Source organism: Coffea arabica, chromosome 3e, assembly GCF_036785885.1.
Source record: "Coffea arabica cultivar ET-39 chromosome 3e, Coffea Arabica ET-39 HiFi, whole genome shotgun sequence".
Lineage (NCBI taxonomy): Eukaryota > Viridiplantae > Streptophyta > Magnoliopsida > Gentianales > Rubiaceae > Coffea > Coffea arabica.
Window position 1 is genome coordinate 17,796,143 of NC_092315.1, and position 25,938 is coordinate 17,822,080.

The 25,938-nt window shown below is 37.2% G+C and overlaps 1 protein-coding gene across 1 annotated transcript; it reads left to right on the top strand.

The window, feature by feature from the left end:
- The first annotated feature begins 23,788 nt into the window (after positions 1-23,788).
- Positions 23,789-25,173, top strand: LOC113735702 (uncharacterized). Its single transcript, XM_027262696.1, has 4 exons — positions 23,789-24,191; positions 24,273-24,370; positions 24,434-24,492; positions 24,552-25,173. The coding sequence occupies exons 1-4, from the start codon at positions 23,789-23,791 to the stop codon at positions 25,171-25,173; spliced, it is 1,182 nt and encodes a 393-aa protein (XP_027118497.1).
- The last annotated feature ends 765 nt before the right edge of the window (positions 25,174-25,938 follow it).

Genomic DNA, 25,938 nt, shown 5'->3' on the forward strand with positions numbered 1-25,938 from the left:
CATAAATTATAGCCTCCGCCATTCTTGGAGTTAAAGAGTTTCGAAAAGAATCCAGCACACGGCCTCCCGTACTAAAAGCAGACTTAGAGGCAACAGTAGATACCGGAATAGCTAATATATCTCTAGCAATTGCAGCAAGAATTTGGAACCTATGAGCATTATCTCTCTACCAATCCAATATGTGAAAGTTTGGACAGTGAAAATCTTCCTTCATTTCCATCAAATAGATGTCCAATTCCGTTTTATTGTGAGTGCTATCCAATGTATCAGCCTTTTGAGAATACTTTGCATGCATGTAATCTGATGCCCCTTTAACTGTAATTGCATCAACATCCATTTTATCCATTTCCCTAAACTGATTTTGACTTATTACTTCCTTATAAGGTGATTTTTTCAGCAGAATAAAAGTCAAATAGGGAATGTAACACCTTTTCCACCTTAAATTTTAACATTTCAGCATTCTTAGGATCATATGCCTCATCAATTGCCCATTGAACATAACTTAGTTTATGCCGGGGATCAAGAACAACAGCAATCAGAATCAATATGTTAATCCTTTCCACATTACCCCAATATTTATCATATTTTTTCTTCATATTCCCAGCCATAGTTGACAAACCAAAGTCATCACTTTCTTGAAATGAATTAAGAAGACCACCAATGCCAAAAATTTCATTCATATATACATTTCCTGTCACATAACGTGAGCCTGACATTTTCACAGTAGAATAAAAAAAAATTTGAAAAAAAGACAAGAAATCTTTTGCATACTCCCAATCTATTTTAGTTGGCACACCCCTCACCTTAGAACTCCTACGAGTATCATTCTCACTTTGTGGAGTTAACTCTTCGACATATTTGCTATCCATAGTTTCTAGCAACTCAAATGCCTTTTGAAATTTTAGAGCAGCCTCTAACATTAAAAATGTGAAGTTCCACCTAGTTTCAACATCAAGGCATACAAGACTTTTACTTTCGATTCTTTCTTTTTCTATGCAAGATTTGAATCTTTGAGCTCTAGCAGGTGAAGACTTAACATATCTCACAGCTGATCGAATTCAAATAATAGAGTCTTCCAAGTCTTTCAATCCCTCCCCAAACATCAAATTCAAAACATGGGCAGCACATCTCATATGCAAGTATTCTCCATTTAAGACAGTACCTTTCCAATTAATAAGCCTTCTTCTCAAATATTGCAAACGAGTGTCATTTGAGCTAGCATTGTCTACCGTAACAGTCAAAACTTTACTAATTTTCCAATCAAGCAAGCATTTTTCTACTGTCCGACCAATAACTTCACCCGCATGACTTGTAATAGGACAGAAACTTAAAATCTTTTTGTGCAATTTCCATTTATCATCAATAAAGTGAGCTGTCAAACACAAATAATTCAGATTTTAAATGGATGTCCAAGCATCAGTGGTGAGACAAATTCGTGAGGATAAAGTTTCAAAGTATGCCTTCAAACTTTTCTTCTCATCTGAAAAAAGCTTATGGCAGTCTCTAGTTAAAGTTCTACATGATGGCATTTCAAACCGTGGCTGCATAAACTGACAAAAATCCAGAAATCCCCCCCTTTCCACAAATTTAAAAGGTAGTTCATCTATAATCACCATCCTAGCCAACATTCTCCTACATGATTCTTGATCAAACATATGGGTTGTTAATGCTTTTCCCCCTCCCTCTTTTGCTTTAAACTCCAGCGTCTTTTGCCTCTTATCCTTATTATTATACGGATATTTTTTACACCTATGAAGGTGATTACTCAAAGAAGTAGTACCATTTTTGCTTGCACAGGCAATCAATTGTTGACAATATTTACAAGCAGCTTTCTTGTCTTTTGTTTCCGTACCTGTAACAACTGCATAATGCTCCCAAACCCAAGACCTACTGCTCTTGGTAGACACTTTTGTCTCGGATGTTAGAGGAGGTGGTACTTGACTTGTCTCAGTTTCAGAAGCTCCAGCAACAATTTTTGGATCCATTGATGATGAATGATCAACATTTGGGCTTGCAGCTGTAGTAGCTGTATTATCCCCTGTACTTGACATCTGAAAAATTCAAAAAACAAATCAAATGAAAATCCCACTTCTCTACCATATGCGCAGCTAATACATAGCTCAGAAACTCCTATAAAATCATGTCCAGATTCATCAAATACATAAAATCACTGCTGACTTATTCGATGGCCAGTTGGCCACGCATGTCGCATGTGACCACTAGAGCTTCATTCCATCTTAGTATTATTGGAAATGTACGTGCCTTGCATTTAGATTAGATTCCATCATTAGGAAGAAAAGAAATCCGGAAAAGTGGACAACTAAAAATTTGTTGATTTCTAAAGATGAATTAGAAAGAAAAGGGGAGCTTCATCTTTCTCCTGTCATGAAGAGTATCTCCATGGAAAATTATGGCCAGAATTTGTTTCCGTACCTGTACCATTTATGCCGACCCCCCTTTTTCGTTTTTTTTTCTTTTTTCTGTATGGGTCCAGCAATTCCTAATCTTAATTGTACAACCTAGTTTTGATTTGGACAAAAGATCAGAATTCATGTAGCCAATTCGACAAAAGCATAGACGTACACATAGATGCAGAATAGTTTGGTAGAAAGAATTGAACTTAAAAGAAAAGAGTTATTGAAAAACCTTGATAGCTAAACCACCCGGCTCCGGCGTCGACAGCATCAGGCGACCTTTGGCAGCGTCCCTTTACTCGAAGGTAGAAAAGGACGACAATGGAGAAACAGGGCTGAAGAGAAAGGGATTTGATTCAGGCAGTTTGAGGAGTTTTAACGGTAGTCTTCGGCCCTAGGTTTGAGAGACAAGGGCATCGGCCACTGAAGATTGAAGACTGAAGAGTGAAGAGTGTCGGCTGAAGCAAAGGCTGAAATCTGAATGGATGATCAATGGATTGATTTAGGTTAGGAACTTAGGGTTAATAACTTAAAAAATTATAAAATTGCCCCTATATTTTTTAATATTTATATATTATACCCCCGGGTCGGGTACTCACGGGTTTTTGCTTTTACGATCCGTACTCGTATCCAAATGTTCCAGATACCTGACCCTATCTGATCCGCTAAGAGAAATTGGATCGGATATCCTATTTTTCGGTGCGGATCGGGTCGAATCTCTCGGGTTTTCGGGTCAACGGGTATTTTTGCCCACCCCTACTAATGTTTTCTCTCAAATAATTGAGATGACTAGTCAGCGGCGGATTTGTATGTATGGGCATGGAGCACCAAATTCCATTAGTATAGCCTTCAATTTTAGTAGATTTTAAACATTGCCCCCCAATAAATTTTCCTCAAAAGTGAATGTACTGCTCCAAAATCAAAGGACTAGGTTTGCAATTTGATGGAATTGGAATACTAAACAATTCAAAATCAAATGCTTTTTACTCTAATCATTTAGTTTCCTCGAAAGTCAATTTAATTTACTACAAATTACCTAAATACTTTCTTTGGACTTTTTCCAATAAAATAAATATAGAATTAAGTAATCGTTTGTGCAATGAAAAATAAAGAGAAAGTAATATTTTCCAATACAGCATACTTAATGATATCGCAAGCAAACAAGCAGATTAAAAATATTTATCATGCTTTTTTAAAAAATGATTATTTTATTAGTAAGTTTTAGCATATCATTTTGGGTATTAATCATGATATGCATGAATTACATGTACTTGTTATACAAATGTTACTGTTATGTCTTTTAGGAAAAAAATAAGAAGAAACTTTAATATTGGTGGCTAAAAACTTCTTTAATCCAATCTTCAAATGCGCAAGTAGAGTTGAGTCGGTTGACTTCAACTTTTAAATTAGCATGACTAGCACGACAAAACAAGAAAATAAAATGTTTGAAGGATACATTTATTTTCAAAGTAAAATCCATAAGGATGTATCTCTTCATGAGTTCACAAGCTAGCAATTTCACTTTGGGGCTTTAGATCTGCATAAAACTGCAAATCTAAAGAAAACCATGACTTAGCTGTTAGCACCAAGAAGATATCCACTTCCATGCTAGGGAGTGAATTCAGAAATAAAGAACCAAAAAAAAAAAGGAAAGGGGATAATGAAACTTCCCTGAAAATGGAGGAGGACATTGCACTGCTAAGGATGTGGAGTAAAAGGTGGAGTGAAACCAATGGAATAAAAATAGCTGCCGAATTTTTCAATCATTTTAGATGCAGACACACCTAAAACATAAGGAGTCTTCTGGTCAAAAGATTTTCAATTCGCCAATTTCAGCGTGACTAGCAGATGTGGGCACCTCTTGTTGACCAGTAGTCTTCTGAAATTTTTGAACATGTCTTTAGAACTGATCAACTAGTTAGGCACAGGTGCGCCTTATCTGGTAGTAGCTTTCTATCCACTAAAACAATAAAATCAATATCAAATGCACAAAACACAAGAAATCTAAAATAAAAGTAATAAAAATGAATTGGGTTGCCTCCCAATAAGTGCCTTTCTTTAATGTTTTTGGCTAGACATTATCATGTTTGTTCAAAGAAGATAAAATCATGTAACTCATTTCAGTGTTTCATCCTCTATGTAATCCTGATAATTTTCGTAAGTAGAGTGATCCTTAAGCACACAAGTTACTTTCTTTCATTGATTAGTAAATGGCACCAAACAAGTAAGTAATGACCTTAATTCTTCACTTACTCCTCCATCACGAGCACTTATCAATTCAAGATATTTGACTATCACAACTCTTAACTTATTCCTATCGTGCAACTCAAAATTTTCTGGTATAACAAAGTCTATTTTATTAACAGAAATTACAAAATAAGAGTTAAGAAAATATCGATTAGGGAATGGAGGAGATGTCATTACATTTGGGAATTGTTCATTGGATTCGTTCACAAGAGCAATTTGAGGTTGGGGTTTCATTTTTTTTTTCTTTTCAATTGTATCTTTAGATCCTTCTTCTTAAAACTCTTGTAGTTCCTTGACACTTATCGAGGTAATTGCACTCTCATATTTCCTAAGATCAATAATGATCTGTAAGGGCAATTCTTCACAAATTAGAGAAGCCAATTGCATCACTTTAGATGCCAATAGACATATTTGATCCACTAGATTTCTAATTCTCATTTCCGTCTCCTGTTAAAATCGATATGTATTAGTAGCTTGTAATTCAATAATTTCTTCAAGAGACATATCTGGCGTGGATGGTGGTTGTTACTGTTGATATTGATATTGAAAAACTATTGGTCTTACTGCATAATTAAAATTGGAATTGTTCCACCATCCTTGATTATGCACATTTGAATTAGGATCATACCACGTTTGAGACATGATTGGAAAACCTCTAAAAGTGTTGATTGGGTGCATTTAGGTCATCTTGAAATGTGGAGCACATAACAATTGAATGACTTGAGGCATAACAAATTTCATAGGTCGTAACAACCAATTTTTTAACAAGAGAGGTTAATATATCTAAATGTTGATCATTAGAAGAGACACGAACCCCATTAACCCTCTAAGAAATAAAATCCAATCTATCACCAAAATATTGAATATTAGCAGCCATAAACTAGTAAAAAAAAATAAGAAAAAATAAGATAAATTAAAAAAAATAAATTAATCAGGCACCAATCCCCAACAATAGCACGAAAAATTGATAGATGTCGAGTTTGTACAATAATAAATACTTACTCAAGAAAAATATAAAATTTTGAGTAGGGTCAAATCTATGAGGATTGAAAAAAAATTTTGTTTCTTCTAGAGCCCAAAATACGGGAGATTTTTTATAAAATCGAGAATAATTAAATAACTCAGATAAAATAAATAAATAAAATAAATGACAATTTTATTAAGAGTAAAGTAATAATAGATAAACTGTAGCCAAGAAATATTTTTTTTTTGAAAAATTAGAATTTTATTGAACTGAGGCAAATAAAAGCATACAAATCTCAATTAACCCATCTTCTACGGAAGTTAGGAAACCCTAATTGATCCGGTAACCCCTCCCTGGACATTAGTAGGCAGTTCACGATGGCTATCAAAGACATTCTCCTGCTCCAAATCTGCCCCCAGGTTGGCCAGGCAATCAGCGGGTCTATTTGCCTCTCTATAGCAATGTGTGATCTCCCAGAAGTACTGCTTGTAGCTGAGCAACTCGTCCACCTCCCGTTGAAGCCTCCACGGGCAGCTCTGACACCCTTGCAGAATCAGCACCAATCCAAGCGAGTCAGTCTCGACATGCAGCTCCTGCAACCCCCGAGAAACAGATAGCTACACCCCAAATAGCATGGCCATGAGCTCCGCATGCAAACTCGTCAAAGAATCAAAGAAGCATGAATAGCCAAACAAGAGCTTCCCTTCCCTATCCCTCACCACACCCCCACCCCCACCAACCCCCGGACTCCCTCTAGCACACCCATCCGAATTCAATTTGTACCCTTCCTTAGGAGCCACCCACTGCACCTGAAGAACCGAAACCCCCGTCTCAAATCAACCAAATAGAAGTGAAAAGCATCCCACGATCCAAAAGAACATTCTACCTCCGAGAAGCGGCAACGAAATAATTCACACAGTTGTAGAAATACCTGACGCACCACCTCAGTACACACCGCCTTCCTCCCATCAAAATCTCTCCTATTTCGCGCTTTCCATAGCTCAGTAGATCACCATAGGAAGCACCCGATAGACGAATTTGAGATACATATTTTGCCCCCGGCGCAACCACCAACGAAACACCATATGCCTCAATGGATACACCACGGTCAACTCCCCTGGACTGTCCTCGAAGCTATTCCAAACTGCCCTAGCTAACTCCCCTGTGCAAAAGGTGTGCTGGACACCCTCCTCGCTCGGCTCAGAGCAACAGTGACACTTCGATGGTCCCTGAATCCCAAATTTTTGCACTACATCCATCAATGGAAGACGCGACCGCAAAAGCCGGAGCAGGAAGAAAGAAATCTTGAGTGGACAGCCCTTCAGCCACGCCTGTGAAGTGACCCAAGAGCAACTGGATGCCGGAGCAACAAGGGAGTAAACCGAGGCTACCGAGAATGCCCCATCAGTCGTTAAAGCCCAGACCATCCTATCAGCTCCTAGAGCGGCCGGAGGAGAGACCTTCACTATTTGCCTCACCAGTTCTGGCTCTAAGACCTGATTAAGCATCCGCAAATTCCATAGTGCCCGATCGACAAAGTCTGACACTGCATGCTGATGAAAAATATCCACGCGATGACACAAAGCCCTAGTACCCATCCAGTTATCATGCCAGAAATCCATGGAGCCCTCCCCTTGGATCCAGCCGATGTGTTCCTCCACCAAATGCTGGACCAAACATAATCTCCGCCAAGTGCAGGACTGAGAAGGAACCTCTTCTGCCAAACACGGATGCACCCTTTTACAATATTTTGCTATTAGGAATTCTGCCCATAGCGATTTTTTCTGCTGAAAATTCCACCAAAGCTTAATGGAAAAAGCGTCGTACACCATGGCAATGCTACGAATACTGACCCCACCAGCTTTCGGAGGTCAGTACAAATCTCCCCAGCTTATCCACTGAAACTTAGGGCCAGCCTCCGACGAGCCCCACAAAAAGGCAGCCATCACATTTTCGATAGACGCAAAAACTCCCTTTGGCAGAGATGCTGCTGGTAACAAGTAGGTCGGCATTGAGGAAAGCACACTTCTTAACAACACCAATTTGCCCCCAGTCGAAAGAACCCGATGCTTCCATGATAAGATTCTAGTCGTTACCGTACTGCAGATGTCTGCAAAATAATGCAATCTTCTCCATCCAATAAATAAAGGGCATCCAAGGTATTTGATTGGGAAGGACTTGTGCGACCTTGTGCGAAAAGCCTGTTATCATCCCGATCATTGCTCGACGTTGCAGAGACAAATTGGGGTGCACCAAAAAGCAACTCTTCCGACAATTAACCCGCTGTCCCGACAGTGAACAGTATCCATCTAGCACCCTCTTAACCAACTTCATAGAAGCCTTAAGGCCGCTAGTGAAAATTACCACGTTGTCAACATATGCCAAGTGAGTGACCACAGGGCAACCACTTGGCACTTTAAAGGACCGGAAGCTCCCATGCTCTGCCAACGTATTCAGAGAGCGAGACAGAACCTCTGTCCCAATAACAAACAAGGCCGGCGAAATTGGATCACCCTGACGCAAGCCTGGAGTGGACTTAAAGAACCCATGCGGCAAGCCATTCACAATGATGGAAAACCAAACATTGAAATCAATCTCCACACCATATCAATCCAAGCCTTGCAAAACCCAAACTGCCTGAGAAGTTGCGTAAAAAACAACCAAGATATCCTATCATAGGCCTTCATCATGTCCAACTTGAGCATCACATTCCCTTCCCGGTTGGGTTTTTTAATATCACTCAACAACTCTTGAGCTAAGAGAAAATTGTCCGCCATCTGCCTCCCTGGCACGAAACCACTCTGCTGCGGTGAGATAATACCAGGAAGAACCCTAGCTAGACGGGCGGATAAGATTTTGGAAATGACCTTGTTGACAAAGTTGCATAAACTTATCGACCGGAATTGTGTAAAATCCTGAGGGCATTGAACCTTTGGCAGCAACACAATTGTAGTAGTGGTGACACTTCTTGGCAACATCGCACCACAAAAGAAGCTCACTATAGCTCTATGGACATCTTCAGCGACCACCTCCCACGTAGCCGTGAAAAACTTCCTCGGGAAGCCATCTGAGCCCGCCGGTCCCTATCCATTGAGAAAATGACTTCCTTCACTTCATGTAGTGATGGTACCGCAGTCAGCACTATATTATCGTGATCCGTGATAACCCTAGGAATGACCTCAAGCATGTCATTGGACGTGTTTCCCACCTCTTCTGTAAACAACTCCTGGAAGAACGAGACGGTCTCAGTACAAATGCTTGCTTCATCATCCACCCACTCACCATTTGTCCTCCTAATTCTATGAATCACTGATTTCCTCCTCCTTTCCATCACTACTACATTGGAAAAATGCCGTGTTCATGTCACCATCCGAAAGTCATTTAACCCGAGCTTTCTACCCCCAGAACCCTTCCTCCACCACAAAAGCATGGCGCAATCGCACCCGTGCCTCTTGTAGACTCGTCAACAGCGTGTCTGACGGATGCTCATCATGGGCTATTTCCACCTCGACTACGTTTTGCTCTGCCATCCGAACTGCCGAAAATATATCACCAAAAGAGGTCCTAGACCATTGTCGAAGCGCCTGTTTCGTCCTATGCAATTTCTCCGATAACACCTTGAGAGGCGACCTCGTGGCGGAAGTAGACCAACACTCCTTAACCACATTCAGGAAACCAGGTTTGGCTGTCCACACATTCAAGAAACGAAAAGGCGTCGGCTTGCCATCCAACCAAAATGGTTTACTCAATTGATCATTGATGCAATAATAATTCTGTTTATTAACTGATAAATAAGTGATAACTGCCAAACAAGTTATGACAGTCAATTTCTCCTTTCTGTATTGATAATTAAGGTATGATCGTTAACCACCACTCTAATCAAGAAATAACTCTAGGTACGATTTAGAGTTCAACTTTTCAATTACTTTAAGAATTAGAAAAGCTCTATTCTAACAAAATAATATACTATGGGGGTTGCTTTAAATTAGCCCATATGTTTCCTTGATATAAATCCAATCATGTCAGTTACCATTATTTTAAAGCAATTAAACAATAATGGATTTAAATGTTTTAATTGGTTCTATGTTATTAGATTAATTAAACAATGGGTCTTAACTATTCAAATAATATAATAACCATAAGAAATTAAATCAGGGAACATACGAATCCCAGTAAATGAAAAAAATATAATCAATTCAATATCATAGTTTTAGTTGAATTAAATCCTCTGTTGTTCCTTAACTAGAATGAAAAGTTTGGCCCATCTTCTTGTGAGAAAGAAAAAGTCGATAATGATGTTCCCCTTTTTTTCCCCAAGCAAAAGATACGAACCAATTGTTTCTTGCTTGGAGATTATTAATCCCCCAAAAGAGCCAGCCGTCCTATCTTCCTAACAAATTTCCTATTTTTTGGCTATTACAATAAGGAATACTTCCTACTGGAAGAAGGGAATCCTCAAAAGATAAATGTTGATCTTGATCCCTATCTTTTGATGTTTACAAAACAAATGGATGATACTAATATCTCTCATAAACAAAATGGTTCCTAATAAGAATTGGAAACTAATGTCTTGAAAGAAAATCCACATTCACACTTCAACTAAAGAATCCCAACTGCTTTAGGAACTTATAAATAATTTAAATATAAAAATTAACAACATTTCTACATGTTCATTCAAATTAATTTTAAAAAAATTAATGTATTTTAAATATCAAATTATTTAAAAATTTGTTTACATACTTTCACTATAATATGATAGTATACATCAAATAATGTATCTCATATCCAAAATTTGGTAGATATTCTCTTTTATAAATATTCTTTTAGATAATTTAAATTTTTATAATGACCATAAACCTAGAATTATATATTCATACTTAATTAAGTAGAAAAACATCCACTAATCCATTTTTCTTCATTAATAAATATTCAATTTTCAATAATATTGGTAAATGTATCGGTATAATAGTTAATTTTCTTTTTTACACTAAGTTAATTCAAAATTAAGAAGAGATGATGAACAATTTGAATACTAATCAATGATATGATGGTGAAAGGAAATAATTTATGGGCTATGTAAGATTTCAATAATTGTGATTTAAAAAGGTGTTACTATATTTTTATATAATAATTTGGTAGAAAACAGATATCATTAAGATAAGATTGATTATTTTTTAAAGTAATTTTAACATTAAAGATAATTTTAAACATATAATATAATCATTGTAATAATTTGATAGAAAAAAAAATATCGTTACAATAAGATTAGTGTTTTAAATATATCATAGGCATCCGATCATCTGGCAATGCTGCAGGGTAATTTTCGTACAATTGATTCCCGCCTTCTGTCCCTTGATGTCGTTCTCATCGTATATGGTAGCAAAATCAACATTCAAAGAAGGGAATGCTTAATAGAAGCAAGAGTATGCCTTGTAATAAAATACAGTTTATTGTATAATGTACACATTATAGAAACATAAGATCCAAACATGATAATGATGTTCAATCAGAATTCCGTGAATTGGCTGCCTTTCAACTAAAAAGCCAAAGGTCTCCTTTTCAACTCATCAGACTGGCAACTTCAGCTCCGAGATTCAGACCAACAAACAAACAGCTGCAAATCAAGGTTTTATGCTTTAGTACCTGAAAGAAGACATCCTTTTCCACGCTACTGATCACAACACATAACTTTTGTTTTGTTTTGTTTTTTCTTTTTGCTAAAATAGATTCTAAATAAAAGAATGAGTTAGCTTATAAGACTATATCAAGAATGAAATTGCTTATCTAAAATATAGAGGAAATGAACATCTAACTTTGTGAAGCGTATTAAATTCTTGTATGCACCTGTGGCAATTAAGCTTCAAGATTTTTTGGATATGCACTGACACCAAGAAAAACATCCTTAATATGATGTAATTTTCCGACAACTTCATTCATGTGCATCCGATCATTTGGCGATTTTTCTGAGCATTTGATCCCGATTTTCACTAGGGAAGTAACACGCTCCATCTCTCTTCCACCATCAATTTTATCCCCTCCAGGATCCATTCTTTTGTTTTCATCTCCTGCTTTAGAAAGCAGCAAGGGTCCACGATCTCATAAACTTGTCCAAGCAAGGCCCTATTAACATAATTATGCAGATCCAGTTCATCCACGAACATATCATCTATTGACCTCTTCCTTGTAATCATCTCTAGCAAAAGAATTCCATATCCATAGACATCCCCCAGAGTTGATGCCGCAACACCCATTCCGTACTCTGTATTTTTGTTTTTAGATATATTATTGTTACATTGTACAAGAAAAACTAAAGAAAATAGGGAAAATTATCTAAGGGACTGAAACCGAATCAATTGTTAGATTCGGGTAAATTTAAACATAGCCACTAAGTACTGGTTCGTAAATGAGACTTAATTGAAATTGTTAAAAGTGAATCGCTACAAGCTTGGGTCAATTGCTTATTGTTCCCTAAAATCGTTTTATCAATAAGTTACTCCTTAAAACTAACTTTTAATATACAGGGTATATCATCCAAGAACTTGAGAAAAAGTCAATTATAATTTTTGTAATCTAAGGGCACGAATTTATTTGCTATTTCTCATCCTTTTTTTTTTTGCTTGCTTTTTTTTTTTTTTTTTCGTCTCCATAGTGGACATGCCACTATTTTATTGCTGCTTGTTTCAATAATATGTAAATTTTTCTTGTTCGGACAAATTTTATATTCATTGATAGCATATACACAAGTGGGGTTAATACATGTAACATATGCAAAACATAATGTTCAATTTCAAATTGTAATTAGTTTTTATATATCCAACCTCACTTACATATACATTGCCAATGTATAGAAACTTTATCCTTCTTGTTTTACCCTATTGTTAGTTAATATTAGTTTCAATTAGCATTTTAAAGTATTGAATAAAAATTGTTGCATTAATGTGGTTTGTTACTTCAAAATGTACTTTAACATAAAAGCTCTATGTATATTTTCTGTGTTATCCCATAGAAAAATGAGATAAACAGATCATAGAACTTGGGAGAAAGAGTTTTAAATTTTTCTCTTTTTAAATCTCTGAAGAAGAATCTTAAGGAACAAAACAGCATTATCAAAAAAAAAAAAAAAAGAGGATGCAACTGTACAGCTAATTCCATATGAATATATTTGTTAACCTATACTTTGTAAGTTCGATTATTCATGCAAATTATGCAATCATCAAATGATCTAATAAATCAAGGGTTGAGAATTAGAAATAACAAACGAAATATATATATATATATATATTATTAAAAATCAAAGAATGAGTTAAAAGCGATTTTCAAAAGTTATTCCAAAATATGCTTAACGAGATGAGTGGAGAGAAAGTGCAACATGACAAAATTGAGAAGGAAAATAATAAAATAAAGAGAATCATTGATTATATCTCCCAAAGTTCTTAACTCCAATAAAGAATGAGTTAAAGAGCCAAATAATAATACTATGTTTTTTTATTTCTAAACCCTAAGGATGCGGGACAGGGACGGTCATCAGGTGGATCATTCTTGAGCTGTTTACTGTCAAGATTTGGCTAAAAAAATATACGGTCTAGATCACTTGTTATACCTCATTTTTAATAACGTGTGTGGGGTCTATAAAAATTTATTCTAGAGTTACACGTTGTGCAAACAAAATTACGTCGTGTGCAAATAAAGTTACGCGCGGTGTAAAATGTACATAATTGCCAAGAACGGTTGCAGGTACAATTGAAGTGACATCTTGACCATAAAATTAATTACCACTCGGAGGATCTACGTAACCGATTGATCCTTTTATAGCAATAGTACTGCCGGTTCCCAGCTCGGAGGATCTGTTGATGGGTTTCGGGAGAAGCCTTGCCAATCCAAAATCACCCACGTGGGTGAAGAATGTTACTTGGTTTTAGATCACAATGAACAATCTCTGCGTCGTAGTGGTCGTGAAGATATTGCAATGCTGAAGCCACATCAATTGCAATATTTAGCTTCTGAAGAAGATTAAGACTTCTGCAGCTTGTTGCTTGATCAGTTGTCTCTGGATGCAGCCATAGGTCCAGATTTCCATTTTCCATAAACTCGTAGACTAGAGCTTTGAATTCATCCCCCTTGGAATCAATATTGGAGCAATGACTCACGATAGAGATGAGGTTTCTATGGCGAATGTTTCTCAATGTTTTGCACTCAGCCTTAAAACTTTTGGAAGCCCCATTCTTCTGAAGATCAAGAACGACTTTGACTGCTACGAGCTTATTGCCAAGTTTTTCTAGAATGCCTTTGTAGACGGCTCCAAAATTTCCTGAACCAATTAAGTTTTCTGGATAAAATCCTGAAGTTGCACGAAGAAGTTCATGGTAAGAAAGTCGTAAGAGCTCATCGATTCTTGTGGGCATGCTAGAGAATCTGGCCACTAGTCTTCTTTCTCTTATTCGATATACCAAGAGATATAACAACACTGCACCAAGAACCAGAAACGTTGCCGGTAAAACAATGGACGGCAATATGATAACCTTCAGCTTTCCTCTATTTTTCCCCTTAATCACTGGGCAATGTGGGAACTCCAATTCCGGAATGCCTCCACAGAGTTTGTTGTTGCCAATCAATGATATTTGACTTGCATTGCTGAAAATCCGTGTTTGGTACCTCTCCCTCGATGTCGTTGTAGGAAAGGTTTAAGTACCTCAAATATTGAAGCTTCTCAAGTTCCTTTGGTATTGATCCAGTCAAGTTATTACTTGAAAGGTCTAATTGCTGGATGCTCTTCAAAGAAGCCAAATTTGGTGGAATTGTTCCTTGGAAAAAATTGGATTGCATATAAAGATTCTCCAGATTTGTACAATCAGCAAGAGATATGGGTATACCTCCAGCAAGTTGGTTTTGGGAAACATCTAGATCCACCAAATGTATAAGCTTTCCTACTTCACGAGGCAGAAAACCACTAAACGAATCTTCACCTAACATCAAATGCATCAGTGATGAATGCGTCTCCAGAAAATGTGGTGAAATAATTCCAGTGAAGTTGTTTTGATATATACCCAGAACTTGCAAATTTTGACAGTTCATAAAAACATTATCAAATATATTTCCCCCTTCAAACTGGTTAAATGAAAACTCCAGACGGTATAGAGCTGTGGCGTTACATAGGGTAGAGACTATCTGTCCTGAAAACTCATTTTGGGCTAGACTCAGAAGTTGCAAATCTTGTAATTTGCCAAAATCTCTTGGAATGTGGCCAGAGAGAGTTTGCTTGCATATATAAATTGACAAGATTTCCAAACCCTTCCGGAATAATTCCTGACTGTTGATTTCCTCCCATGTACAATTTAGTGAGCTGACTTGAGAGATTGGCCATGACTTTAGGAAACTTACCTTCAAAATTATTGCCACTCAAGGAAAGAGATGTTAGATTACTGCAGTTGGTCAATGATGCAACAAAATCCAAGTCTCCGGTAGAATTATTGCCGAAGAGATTAATAGAAAAATTTATTATTTGAAGGTTTGTCAGATCTCCTAAATTAGCTGGAACTTGGCCTTGAAAGTTATTTCTGGAAAGATCAAGTGTTACAAGCCCAGAAGCATTGGTGATTGAAGCTGGAAGGTTTCCATAGAACTTGTTTTCCCCAACAGCTAATACTACCAGATTTGGTAGGGTGAAACCTATGTCGGTTGGGAGATTACCATGAAAGAAATTGGCGGCTACTGAAAATAAAAAATGGCTGCATTATTAAAGATAGAGGCAGGGATTATACCGGACAGTTTATTTCCTCGAAGTCTTAATATGGCAAGCTTTTTTAAGAGCCCCATCTCCTTGGGCAAATATCCGCCCAGATTGTTGAAGCTGAGCACGACTGTGATCAGTGATGGTAAGTTCCCAATGGAGGAGGTAATCTCTCCTGTCAAATTGTTGGAATAAATATTAAGAAGTTCAAGCTTCTTCAAATTGCTCAGCTGATTAATCGGAATTTTCCCTTCTAGCCTGTTGCTCATTAGGCTAATTGCAGTCATCTCTGAGCAATAGCTCAGGTTTGCTGGGATTTTTCCACTGAGTGCGTTTCCTGACAAGTTCAAGACTCTTAGCCTGAAGAGGTGACCGAATTCTTGGGGAATCTCACCACGGAATTGATTCTCCTCAAGATGGATGAACCTCATGAAGCTTAGATTTCCAACATGAGGTGATATAGTTCCAGACAAGTGCTTATCCCTTAGAGTCAAGGCCATGACCCTCTGATGTCGAGTACTACATGTGACTCCTTCCCACTCGCAATGGTGTTGTGAATGGTTCCAGGAATTCAGCACTTCAAACGGGTCGTCGTATATCTGATTCTTGAATTCAAGCAGAGCAAGACAATCAGTCTCATTTTGAAAGTGTTTAGAAGCTGAAAGATGGCTTACTGACAAATTGATGGCAAATAAGAGTATGAAAGAAAGGTTTGCTAATGTGGATGGGCGAAATCCCCACATGGTATTTGGAATTTCAATGAGCTATGAAGCCAAAGATGAATTAATTTGGAACAAACTGATGATTGAATGATAAAAGTTTCTGTGGATTGGGAAACATGTTTGAGCTATTACAGATTCTTCTTGTTGTGCATTACAATTACAAGGCCAAGCAACTGGAAGAACTTAATTTTATTGGTACAATTGCGATAAAAATTAGCTGAACTTCGTTGTCAAAACTTAATGCAGAAAATGGTCAGTGAGCTTCCACCAACTTTGCATTTAGGCGAATGCAGAAATGACCCGAGTCCTACTACTAATACTTTTCAAAACGTGAAAGAGAACTTGTGAAGGAGATCAGAAACAATTAAGTCAAAGTCTTAAGGGCCACTTGTTGAGGTATTTGCTTGCGAATCCCCAGTATTCTACAGGTACAAGATGGATCAGCTAACAAATCCCTAGTATTTTGTCAATACAAGTTGGCTCAATTGATAAGAATGGATCACTGCTTCACAAAAGATAGTGTATTTGAATCTCGCTGTCAATGTGAGCTCGGTGTTGGTGGATGATCTGTAAGAACCTTTGTAAGCTATTTGTGGTTCCGGAGGCATGCTCTGACCGGCAGTGATACCCAGAGCCGAAGCCAAAGCCGAATCCATCCAAAAAAATTTTTACCCAAAAAAAAAAAAAGATTCCCTGGTATTCTGCTATTTAATATGATGTATCAGAGATGACCAATGATCTTCCCAGTTGGCACACGACAAAAATTAAATTTAACAGAAGATGGATAGTAAACATCAATCCTGAGATTTTACAAAACTAGCATTGTCTAAATAGTACCACAAATTTAGTTACAACTTACGCTCATCTGCTAAATTGTACATGAATGTTTGTTGCGTGACATTCAACGACTTTTCATTATTTTACGAAGTCTTAGAATCTAGCCTTTGCGCTCCATTAGTTTGAGCACGAATCTAGTAGATAAATAAATGTGAAATGTCATCATTATTAAAATTGATAAAAAAAAAACTTAATCTTCTCTCGTTTGGGATTTTTGGTGAGAGCTTTTAATCACTTAAAATTTTTAGCTGAATTTTTTTCTCACATTGAATTTTTTACATGAGAGTGAGAGTTTCTTGTATTTTTAAGCTTTGTCTTGAGATTTGTAATTGATATATACTAGATCTACCATATGCACATGCATAGATCTTCTAACTATACAAATGTGTATATTGTATTGTCAGAAATTTCAGAGTTTTATATTATCCTCTGTTATTTTTTTAGTATTAAAGAAAATCCCTTCTATTGTGTTGGACATGTGAATATATGTTATGACCCACGGCCATGATCATCATCATCAAGTCACGATTGATCAAGTTTTAGTTGGAGCATTTGGAGTACTTCATTTGCACTAATGATTATTGGTAATTACTAGACAGTTACTGCCAAGCTAGCAGTAGTAGTTAGGAGAAGGAATAATTGACAGGTGTCGAGCCTGTACAATAATAATTACCTACTCTAGACAAATACAAATTTTATATATAGCGGTAAGTATGGTCGAATCCATAGGGATTAGGGAAAATTCGTTTCCTTTCAAGTTAAGAAAATTTATGGGATTTTGGAAATTAATAGAATTAAAAGAAAGTAATATATCCAAGCAACAAAAATGAGAGAAATAAGTAATGGTAAAAGTTCTAGCTTAAGGATACACTTCAAAAATGGTTCAGGCAACTGATCATTGATTCAAATATAATTTCAACATTTATTAGTAAACAGGTTTTTACTTGTTGATATGATATGACAATCAGTTCCTCCGTACTGTTTCGATAGTCAAGGTACGGCTATTGATTATTTTCCTAATTTAGAAATAACCCTAAGTACGACCGTATGATTTAATTCCTCAATTGTATTAGAAATTAGAGAAACCCTGTTCTAATTAAGAAACACGCTACGAGGGTTTATTTAAATTAGATTGTACGTTCCCCCGACACAAACCCAATTATGCTACTGGGATTAGAATAGTCAAATAATTACGGATTCAACTACTCCAATTAGCTACTAGATTATGTGGATAATTAAATATTACGCACCTATTCAATCACACATAATAATCATAACCTATAAAGCAGAAAACTTACAAATACCAATAAATAGAGGAAATAAATAAAATTAATTAGATCTCACAATGATAGCTGAACCAAATCCTCAGTTGTCTCTTGACTAGAGATGCAAAATTAGTTCTCCATTAATGGAGAACGAGCCATTCCAAAAGAAAAATCCGTTGGAAGCTTACAACTTTTGTTCTTCTAATTGTTTTAAAAGAAAAGGAACAGCCCGATTTCTTCAAAACAATTTCTTTCTTTTTCCTCAATCTCCCGTGTGAAACTTGCTTGATTCATTGGTTTCCTAATACCAATCAAACTACTAAAAGATTCCATTACAAATCAGTTTCCTCAAGTTCTCCCACGGCTCAAGACTAACGCGGAATGTAAAAGTAGGAAACTTCCAGCCGCTGTCAATTTTTGGAATTTGACTTGGATTGGGAAACTACCCAATATCAATCGCGACTTTCCGGCTTTGAGCAATGAGCTTAGGCGCGCCCACGTGCAATCATTAGATGTTTTTTTCACTAGAAAATCTTCATTTAAGCATTTTTCATTCCCACTCCTGAAATAAGTGCAAAATACCAAATGGAAGTAGAATCTATCAAATAAGAAGATATTTGGCAGAAATAAAAGGACAATTATAAACACTTATACCAATTAGTTGCACCCTATCAACTCCCCCATACCTAAATTATGCTTGCCCTCAAGCATAATCAAGCTCAGAAGTACAATCAAGAAGTCGAGCAATTTGCAGCAACCCATATAAGCACAAATAGCCTATTGTCCTAACAACTTCGTTGGAATCAAAACATGCCAAACTTAACAATCCTCACAAGGGATTTAGTACATGCACTCAGCACTCAAAACGTACAAGGTGAAATTTGATCTCACAAAATGGCACAATGGAGTGACATTACCATAAGTTTGTTAATATATCATATCTCTACCACTAAAAGTTAATTTAAATGCAAAAATCAAAGGGACTTTTATTAGGATGCAACGGGGCTCGAGTGAAGGGTAGGATATAAAGGTAAATTAGGGTATATAACTGTTAAAAGAATGTCCAAAAATTTATGACAAGGAGTTATTCCCAACTCAAACTCCCAAGGCATGAGAACACTTTCTACCCATTTAGCAAGTGCAATCATCTTTGACAATTGCCATTACTACTTTACAACATTTAAGAATAAGAGCACTGAACGGCATACCTCTTCTTTTCTAGATATATATATATATATATATATATATATACATATACATATATATCAGATTTTTCTTTTCATTTTTTTCCTCTATTTTTTTCGCAATTCTTAGCATGCACAACACTTGGAGCAACTCCACTCGCTAATTCACTTCAATACCTTGAGGCAATATAAAAATTTTCACGCCTTGAAATTTAGACATCCATTCAACACAAGGCTCAAGAGAAAGTTTAAAAAGCTAGTCTTGGGTAGTGATTGAGCTATTCATCAAAGAAAAAGGTTAAACGCTCAAAAAGCGCTCACTAATGGTAACGAATAAAGGTAAGTTTTTGGGAAAGTCAAACATGGTTTAATCCTAGGTGCCCTCATCATTTTAATGCATCTAATTCAACAAAAATTGTGATCTCGACATGCATAATAAAACAAGGTCTAAAATGACAAAACGATGGCGTGAACCACTCAACAAACGAAAATAGATTAGTTATAGATGACATGCTCATTAACAGCCTCAGAAAGCTTACAAGTGGTTAAAAATTGTCAATTTTAGCACATTCATCATCCAATTCCATTATCAAAAGAAATAGGAATTTTAACTAGTATCGAATTACTACTCAAGATTGCATCTTGATTGCATACTACATCATAGCCAAATAACAACCTACTAGCAGCAAAAAAAAAAAAAACAACAATGCCAAGCATACTAGCAACTTTATCCCCTCCCCCACACCTATTAATGACATTGTCCTCAATGGAAGAAAGTAGTGCCAAAAGTAAAAAAAAAAAAAAAAAGGACAAGCGGACGACGGTACTTCCTTGAAGGTAGAGGAGGGGTCGACATCTACGGCTCGGGAGGAAATGGCGCCTGGAAGCCCACTTGGTGGAAGAATGTTGCCAAATTCTGGGCCATGCAGGATACCTGGCGCTCGACCCACTCCATTCGAGAATCCACCTGATGTAACTGGAAGCGGAGATCTGATGAATGCCTCTCTTTAGAAGATGATGGTGGTGGTGCAGAAGTGGAAGGACCAGAGGCATCAGTTGAAGTACCGCCAGTCTGAGAGGCGGTAGCTTTTGAGAATCCACCTGATGTAACTGGAAGCGGAGATCTGATGAATGCCTCTCTTCAGAAGATGATGGTGGTGGTGCAGAAGTGGAAGGACTAGGGGCATCAATAGAAGTACCGCCAGTCTGAGAAGTAGTAGCTTTTGAAGCTGTCCGCTTCGGTCGAAGCTGGATCGGCCCTAGAGAGGTGAATTGGAAAACACCGTTGATCTGCTGGACTAAACCCATTTTCTCCAGACAAATCAAATCAAGGGGTTCTATATTACAAGCCAAATGCAGATTATGATTATTCAAATCCAAACCAAGATTAGTGGCCAAATGAGTAATATGAATCCAAAATTAATGGTTTATTTTTCTTGCTCAAGACAGTCCGGAATTAAGAAGCAAACCAACAGCCCAAGTTAACTTTAAGTTCAGTAACAATACACCAAATAAAAAAGAACTCTGGTTCAGATAAAATACCCGAATTGTCCTTCCTACCCGAGATGCTATAAGCCATGAAACGGTGAAGATAACGAAAAACAGGTTTTTTTAGGTATGAGGCTTTAGACTGACTAGGATCATAAAAATGAGTATCAACTGACAAATCCTTCCAGTAGCCAGTGTTACGGGAGAAAAAGAGTTCAGTGAATTTGCATGCGCTCGTCATATATTCAGAAGATTGAGAATATGGGACATCAATAAAGTCAAAAGCCAAATTGATTTCAGTAATGGACCGCCTGAATTCCTTACCCATTAATCGAAAACGAACCACATCAGGAGTCATTACAGAGAATACATTAGGTATATTGAATTCAAGAGTGGCATAAAATTCCCATGTTAACTCGTAAAAGCAGACAAAACAATTGAAGCCCAACCAATGGCAGCTATCATCCTAGTGACCGCATCCCTAATGTTCAAAATATCTAGTGTGGGGCCATGGATGAATTTACAAGGAATAATTTTTCTTGTACATGTAGCTGCATACCGTTCCTTATCGGCTACCTTAGTGAAGGTCAAATGCCTGACACAGTAGGCCGGTGAAGAGAGATGAACCTCCTTGTTCTTCCCAAGGCGGGATCGGGGACCACTCGAAGCAGATGTTTGGGATGGTCCACTTAAAAGAATAGTGATAGTGAGACAATTGTGCTTTTTATTTGATGGTATTTGGTCTCAATATTGGCCACTTATTATGCAAAGTAATGGGTTTCTGCTCATAATTGATATTTGTGTCAGTTGTAGGCGATTGGTGTCAAAAGTGGTGAAAATAGGCCAATTTCCAGAAGACCATTCATTATGGAGTGTGCCCACGGCAGAGACCGCAGAGTTACGTACAAAAAGACGGATTGTGAGACTTATCCCTAGAAGCTCGCCACTATTTTTGGGAGATATGTTTTGGAGTTACGTGGGATTAGGAAACATCTTCAGAGAATATTTTGGCAACAAACCAAGGAAAAAAAAAAAAGGAAAGGGATCCCCTATAGATACAAATACATATTTGGCAAAAGGTGGCGGCGGCGCAAAAACTTTAAATAGGACAACAATAGACTAGTAGTTTGGATCTTTGTCTTTATCTTTTCCTTCGGATCGTGAGTTAGAGACTAGCGACTATCCTTTTTACTTTTTCATCAACTAAATTCGATTGAGTTCTTCTATTGCATCATCGTTATAAGGCAAGGCTAAGCTCCTTTATCTAGTTGAGGAATAATCAAGGCCCGGTGTACAGAAAATTGTGAGATCTTTTTAATTGTTCTGCGCTATTTTAAATTCTGCGTTAGTGGGTATTTAATTATTTTTTATTTTAATAGGCTATTATTGTTTGAATTTATTGGATTAATGTGGCCAGTTGTTCAATTGTCTGAACCGTATTCTGCCAATTAGGACGATGGTTCGTATCACTTGATTATCTTAAAATTTGTGACGAACGACACAATTTAATTGCCTCGCAAGTAATTTAATCTGTTTCGTAGGAATAGTTAATCTAGTTTGAATGAACTCGTATGTATGTTTGTTAGCTAGAATTGGGTCTCTCTAATTCCTAAAGTTGTGAATAGATTAAATCTTATGAGTGTCTCTGGGGTTATCTATTTTACAAGGGAGCAGTTAAGAGCGTCTCTGGACTACCATATAACTAAGGAGAGATTAGTAGTTAGGTGGTTGTTGAATTGCTAAAACCAATTTACTTACGAACATGTGAATTAATCTAGGTATCTGTGATCAATTGCGTGAGCCGGTGCCGAAATTATTTCCTTGACTAGATTGTATCAATTAATTGTTTATTATACCCTTTAGCTACTACACTATTTGCGAAGTGGAAATTCAATACCCCTTACATCTTTAATTTGTTATTTATATCTCCTTTCCTAAAACCCTCCAAATTATCTGTGTAATAAATCTGCCAGTTCCATGAGAAGACAACCCTACTCACCACTATACTCATTTAGTTTTGAGAGTAGGTATTGATATAAATTTTTATTTTTGATAGTTTGACAGCCATCAAATTTTGGCACCGTTGCCGGGGACCTAGTGTTTGAAGTGATTTATTGCATAGGCTTTGTTTAGCCTATGTTTTATGTCTCGATCGTCCCATACAGGAAGACTCGAATTTGATCCAGAAATTGAGAAAATAGCAAGGAGGTTGACAAAGGAGACTAAGTTACAAAAACAACAAGTTTCAGCGACACTACCCCCCAAATTTGAACAAAATTCTGACTTAAGTGATTTATTAGTTGAATTGGAAATAGACTTAACTGGACCCAATGAAACAATGGTAGCCCAAAGGATTTTGAGGGAACTCGCAACCCCGAATGTTAACCAACAGTCTCTGTGCATTACGCATCCTGACACTGAGGAGGCTTTTGAATTAAAATCGGGGTTGATTTATTTATTATCTATTTTTCATGGTGTTGCAGATAAGGACCCATACAAGCATTTGAAGGAATTTCATGTAGTGTACTCAACCATGAAATCTCAGGATGTTACGGAAGAACAAATCAACCTGCATGCTTTCCCTTTTTCCGTAACAGATAAGGGTAAGGACTGGTTATTCTACTTGCCATCGGGGTCCATCACTACTTGGGAAGGACTGAAACGGAAGTTCCTTGAGAAATTCTTCCCAACCTCTAGGGCCACCAACATCAGAAAGGAAATATGTGGAGTTAGGCAGGCCAATGGAGAAATTCTCTACGAATACTGGGAGCGATTCAAACAGCCGTGTGCTAGTTGCCCGCACCATCAGATTCCTGACCAATTGTTGATCCAGCATTTTTATGAGGGACTGCTACCTATGGATAGAGCATGGTAGATGCAGCTAGTGGCGGTGCTTTGGTAAATAAAACAACAGATGAAACCAAACGACTTATCTAGAACATGGCTGAGAACTCGCAACAGTTTGGAGTCAGATTTGAGGGAGTGACTCGAAGGGTCAACGAGGTTAATCATTCTGACCTTGCGAATAGATTAACTGAACTAACTGCCTTGATTCGTCAAATAACTAGAGGACAAGTACAGGCAACTAAAGCATGTGGAATATGTACTGCTCCTAAACACATGACCGATATGTGTCTGACCCTTCAAGAAGACCTCAACGAGCAAGCCAGCGCCATGAGAAGTTTGCCTGGACCACCCCAAAGGAGAAATGACCCGTATGCACCTACATACAATCTAGGGTGGGGGAACCACCCCAACTTTAGCAATGCTCCGAAACCCTCGGGTTTTCAACAACCATTCCAGCAGAGACCACCAGTACAGCAACCATTTGCGTCTAATTCAGGTATGTACCTTGAAGGTATGATTAAATCGCTAGCTAATAGCACTTGTAAAATGCAGCTTGACTTGTAAAGATTTTAACAAGAGACTCGTACCAGCATTCGGAATTTGGAGACCCAAATGTCACAATTGGCGTCTTTAGTGAGCAATCTTGAGAATGGTAAAGGGAAGCTATCATCTCAGGTAATTCCCAATCCATAGGAGAATGCAAATGCAATGTTTTTACGAAGTGGCAAGGATATGCAGTTCTCAAGATCGGAAGCAACAAGAGCCGAAGATGAACAAGTGTCTTGGAGAAGGAAAAAGTAAGTCATCCGCCAGATTGTCATAAGACCTTTGATATTAACCCTTCTTTTCTTGGCAGGTTGGCTAAAACCAAGAAAGAAGAGTCAGAGAAGGAGATTTTGGATACCTTTAGGAAAGCGGAAATCAACATCCTTTTGCTTGATGCGATTAGGCAGTTGTCAAAATATGCAAAGTTTTTGAGAGGGTTGTGTATAAACTGGAACAAGTTGAATTTTCACGACAAAGTAAAGGTGGGTAAGAATGTGTCAACAGTCCTTCAAAGAAAGTTGCCGCAAAAATGCAACGATCCAGGTATGTTCACGATACCATGCATCATAGGCCAGAAGAGGATAGACAGAGGTATGCTTGATCTAGGGGCATCTATTAACGTCAAGCCTTTGTCAATATTTAGGGCCTTAAACTTAGGACCTCTAAAAGATACAAGGGTAATAATTCAACTAGTCGATAGGTCAAATGTTTACCCTGAGGGTGTGGTTGAAGACGTCCTAGTGAAAGTTAATGAGTTTATCTTTCCTGCTGATTTCTATTTTGTTGACATGAATGACGATAACTCAGTTAATTCAACTGTACTCCTTATGGGTAGACCATTCATGAGTATGGCCAGGACCAAGATAGATATGCATGAAGTGACAGGTTGTCAAGCCTGTGCAATAATAATAACCTGCTCAAACAAAAGCTAATTCTGTAGATAGTGATAAGTAGAGTCGAATCCACAGGGACTGGAAGTAATTGTTTCTTTTGAAATTCACAGTTACAAGGGGGTGTTTTTGTATAAACGATAACAACCAAAGGAGTTCAAATAAAAATAAATAGCTAACTAAGAATTAAATGACAATTTACTAAAATTAGATTAATAATAATTAAAGGTCTAGCCAAGAAATAATTCAACAATGGTTCACCTAATTGATCATCAATGCAAAGGCAATTTCAATTATTTATTAATAAATAGGTTATAACTGCCAAACAAGCGATGACAGTCAACCCCTCCTTACTGTATCGATGATTAAGGTACACCCGTTAATCACTACTCTAATTGAGAAATAATTCTAGGTACACCCGTAAAATTTAATTCTCCAATTGCTTTACGTATTAGAGGAGCCCTATTCTAACCAAATAACGCACTACCAGGGTTATTTTAGATTAGCTCACGTATTCCCCTGACACAAACCCAATCATACCAGTTGTCACTATTTCAGAGCAATTAAACAATTATGGATTTAATGTCCTAATTGACAATAGATTATCCAATCAACTAATTATCCGAATCCAAAACAATCAATTAATTGAACAATCATAAGCACTGTAATTAGAGAATATGCGAATACTAATAAATAAAAGGAAAAGGTAAAATTAAATCGATCTCACAATTTTTAGGTAAACCAAACCTCCATTATTTCTTGACTAGAAAAGGGGATTTAGTTCATCCCTGACAAGAAGGACCCGCA

What these genes read in the sequence shown, in the direction of transcription:
- LOC113735702 (XM_027262696.1), top strand. Translation starts at nt 23,789, where the DNA reads ATGGCTGAGAACTCGCAACAGTTTGGAGTCAGATTTGAGGGAGTGACT. An exon ending in ACCATTTGCGTCTAATTCAG is followed by an intron (nt 24,192 to 24,272) that starts GTATGTACCTTG and finishes GATTTTAACAAG; the next exon opens with AGACTCGTACCAGCATTCGG. An exon ending in GTGTCTTGGAGAAGGAAAAA is followed by an intron (nt 24,493 to 24,551) that starts GTAAGTCATCCG and finishes TTTTCTTGGCAG; the next exon opens with GTTGGCTAAAACCAAGAAAG.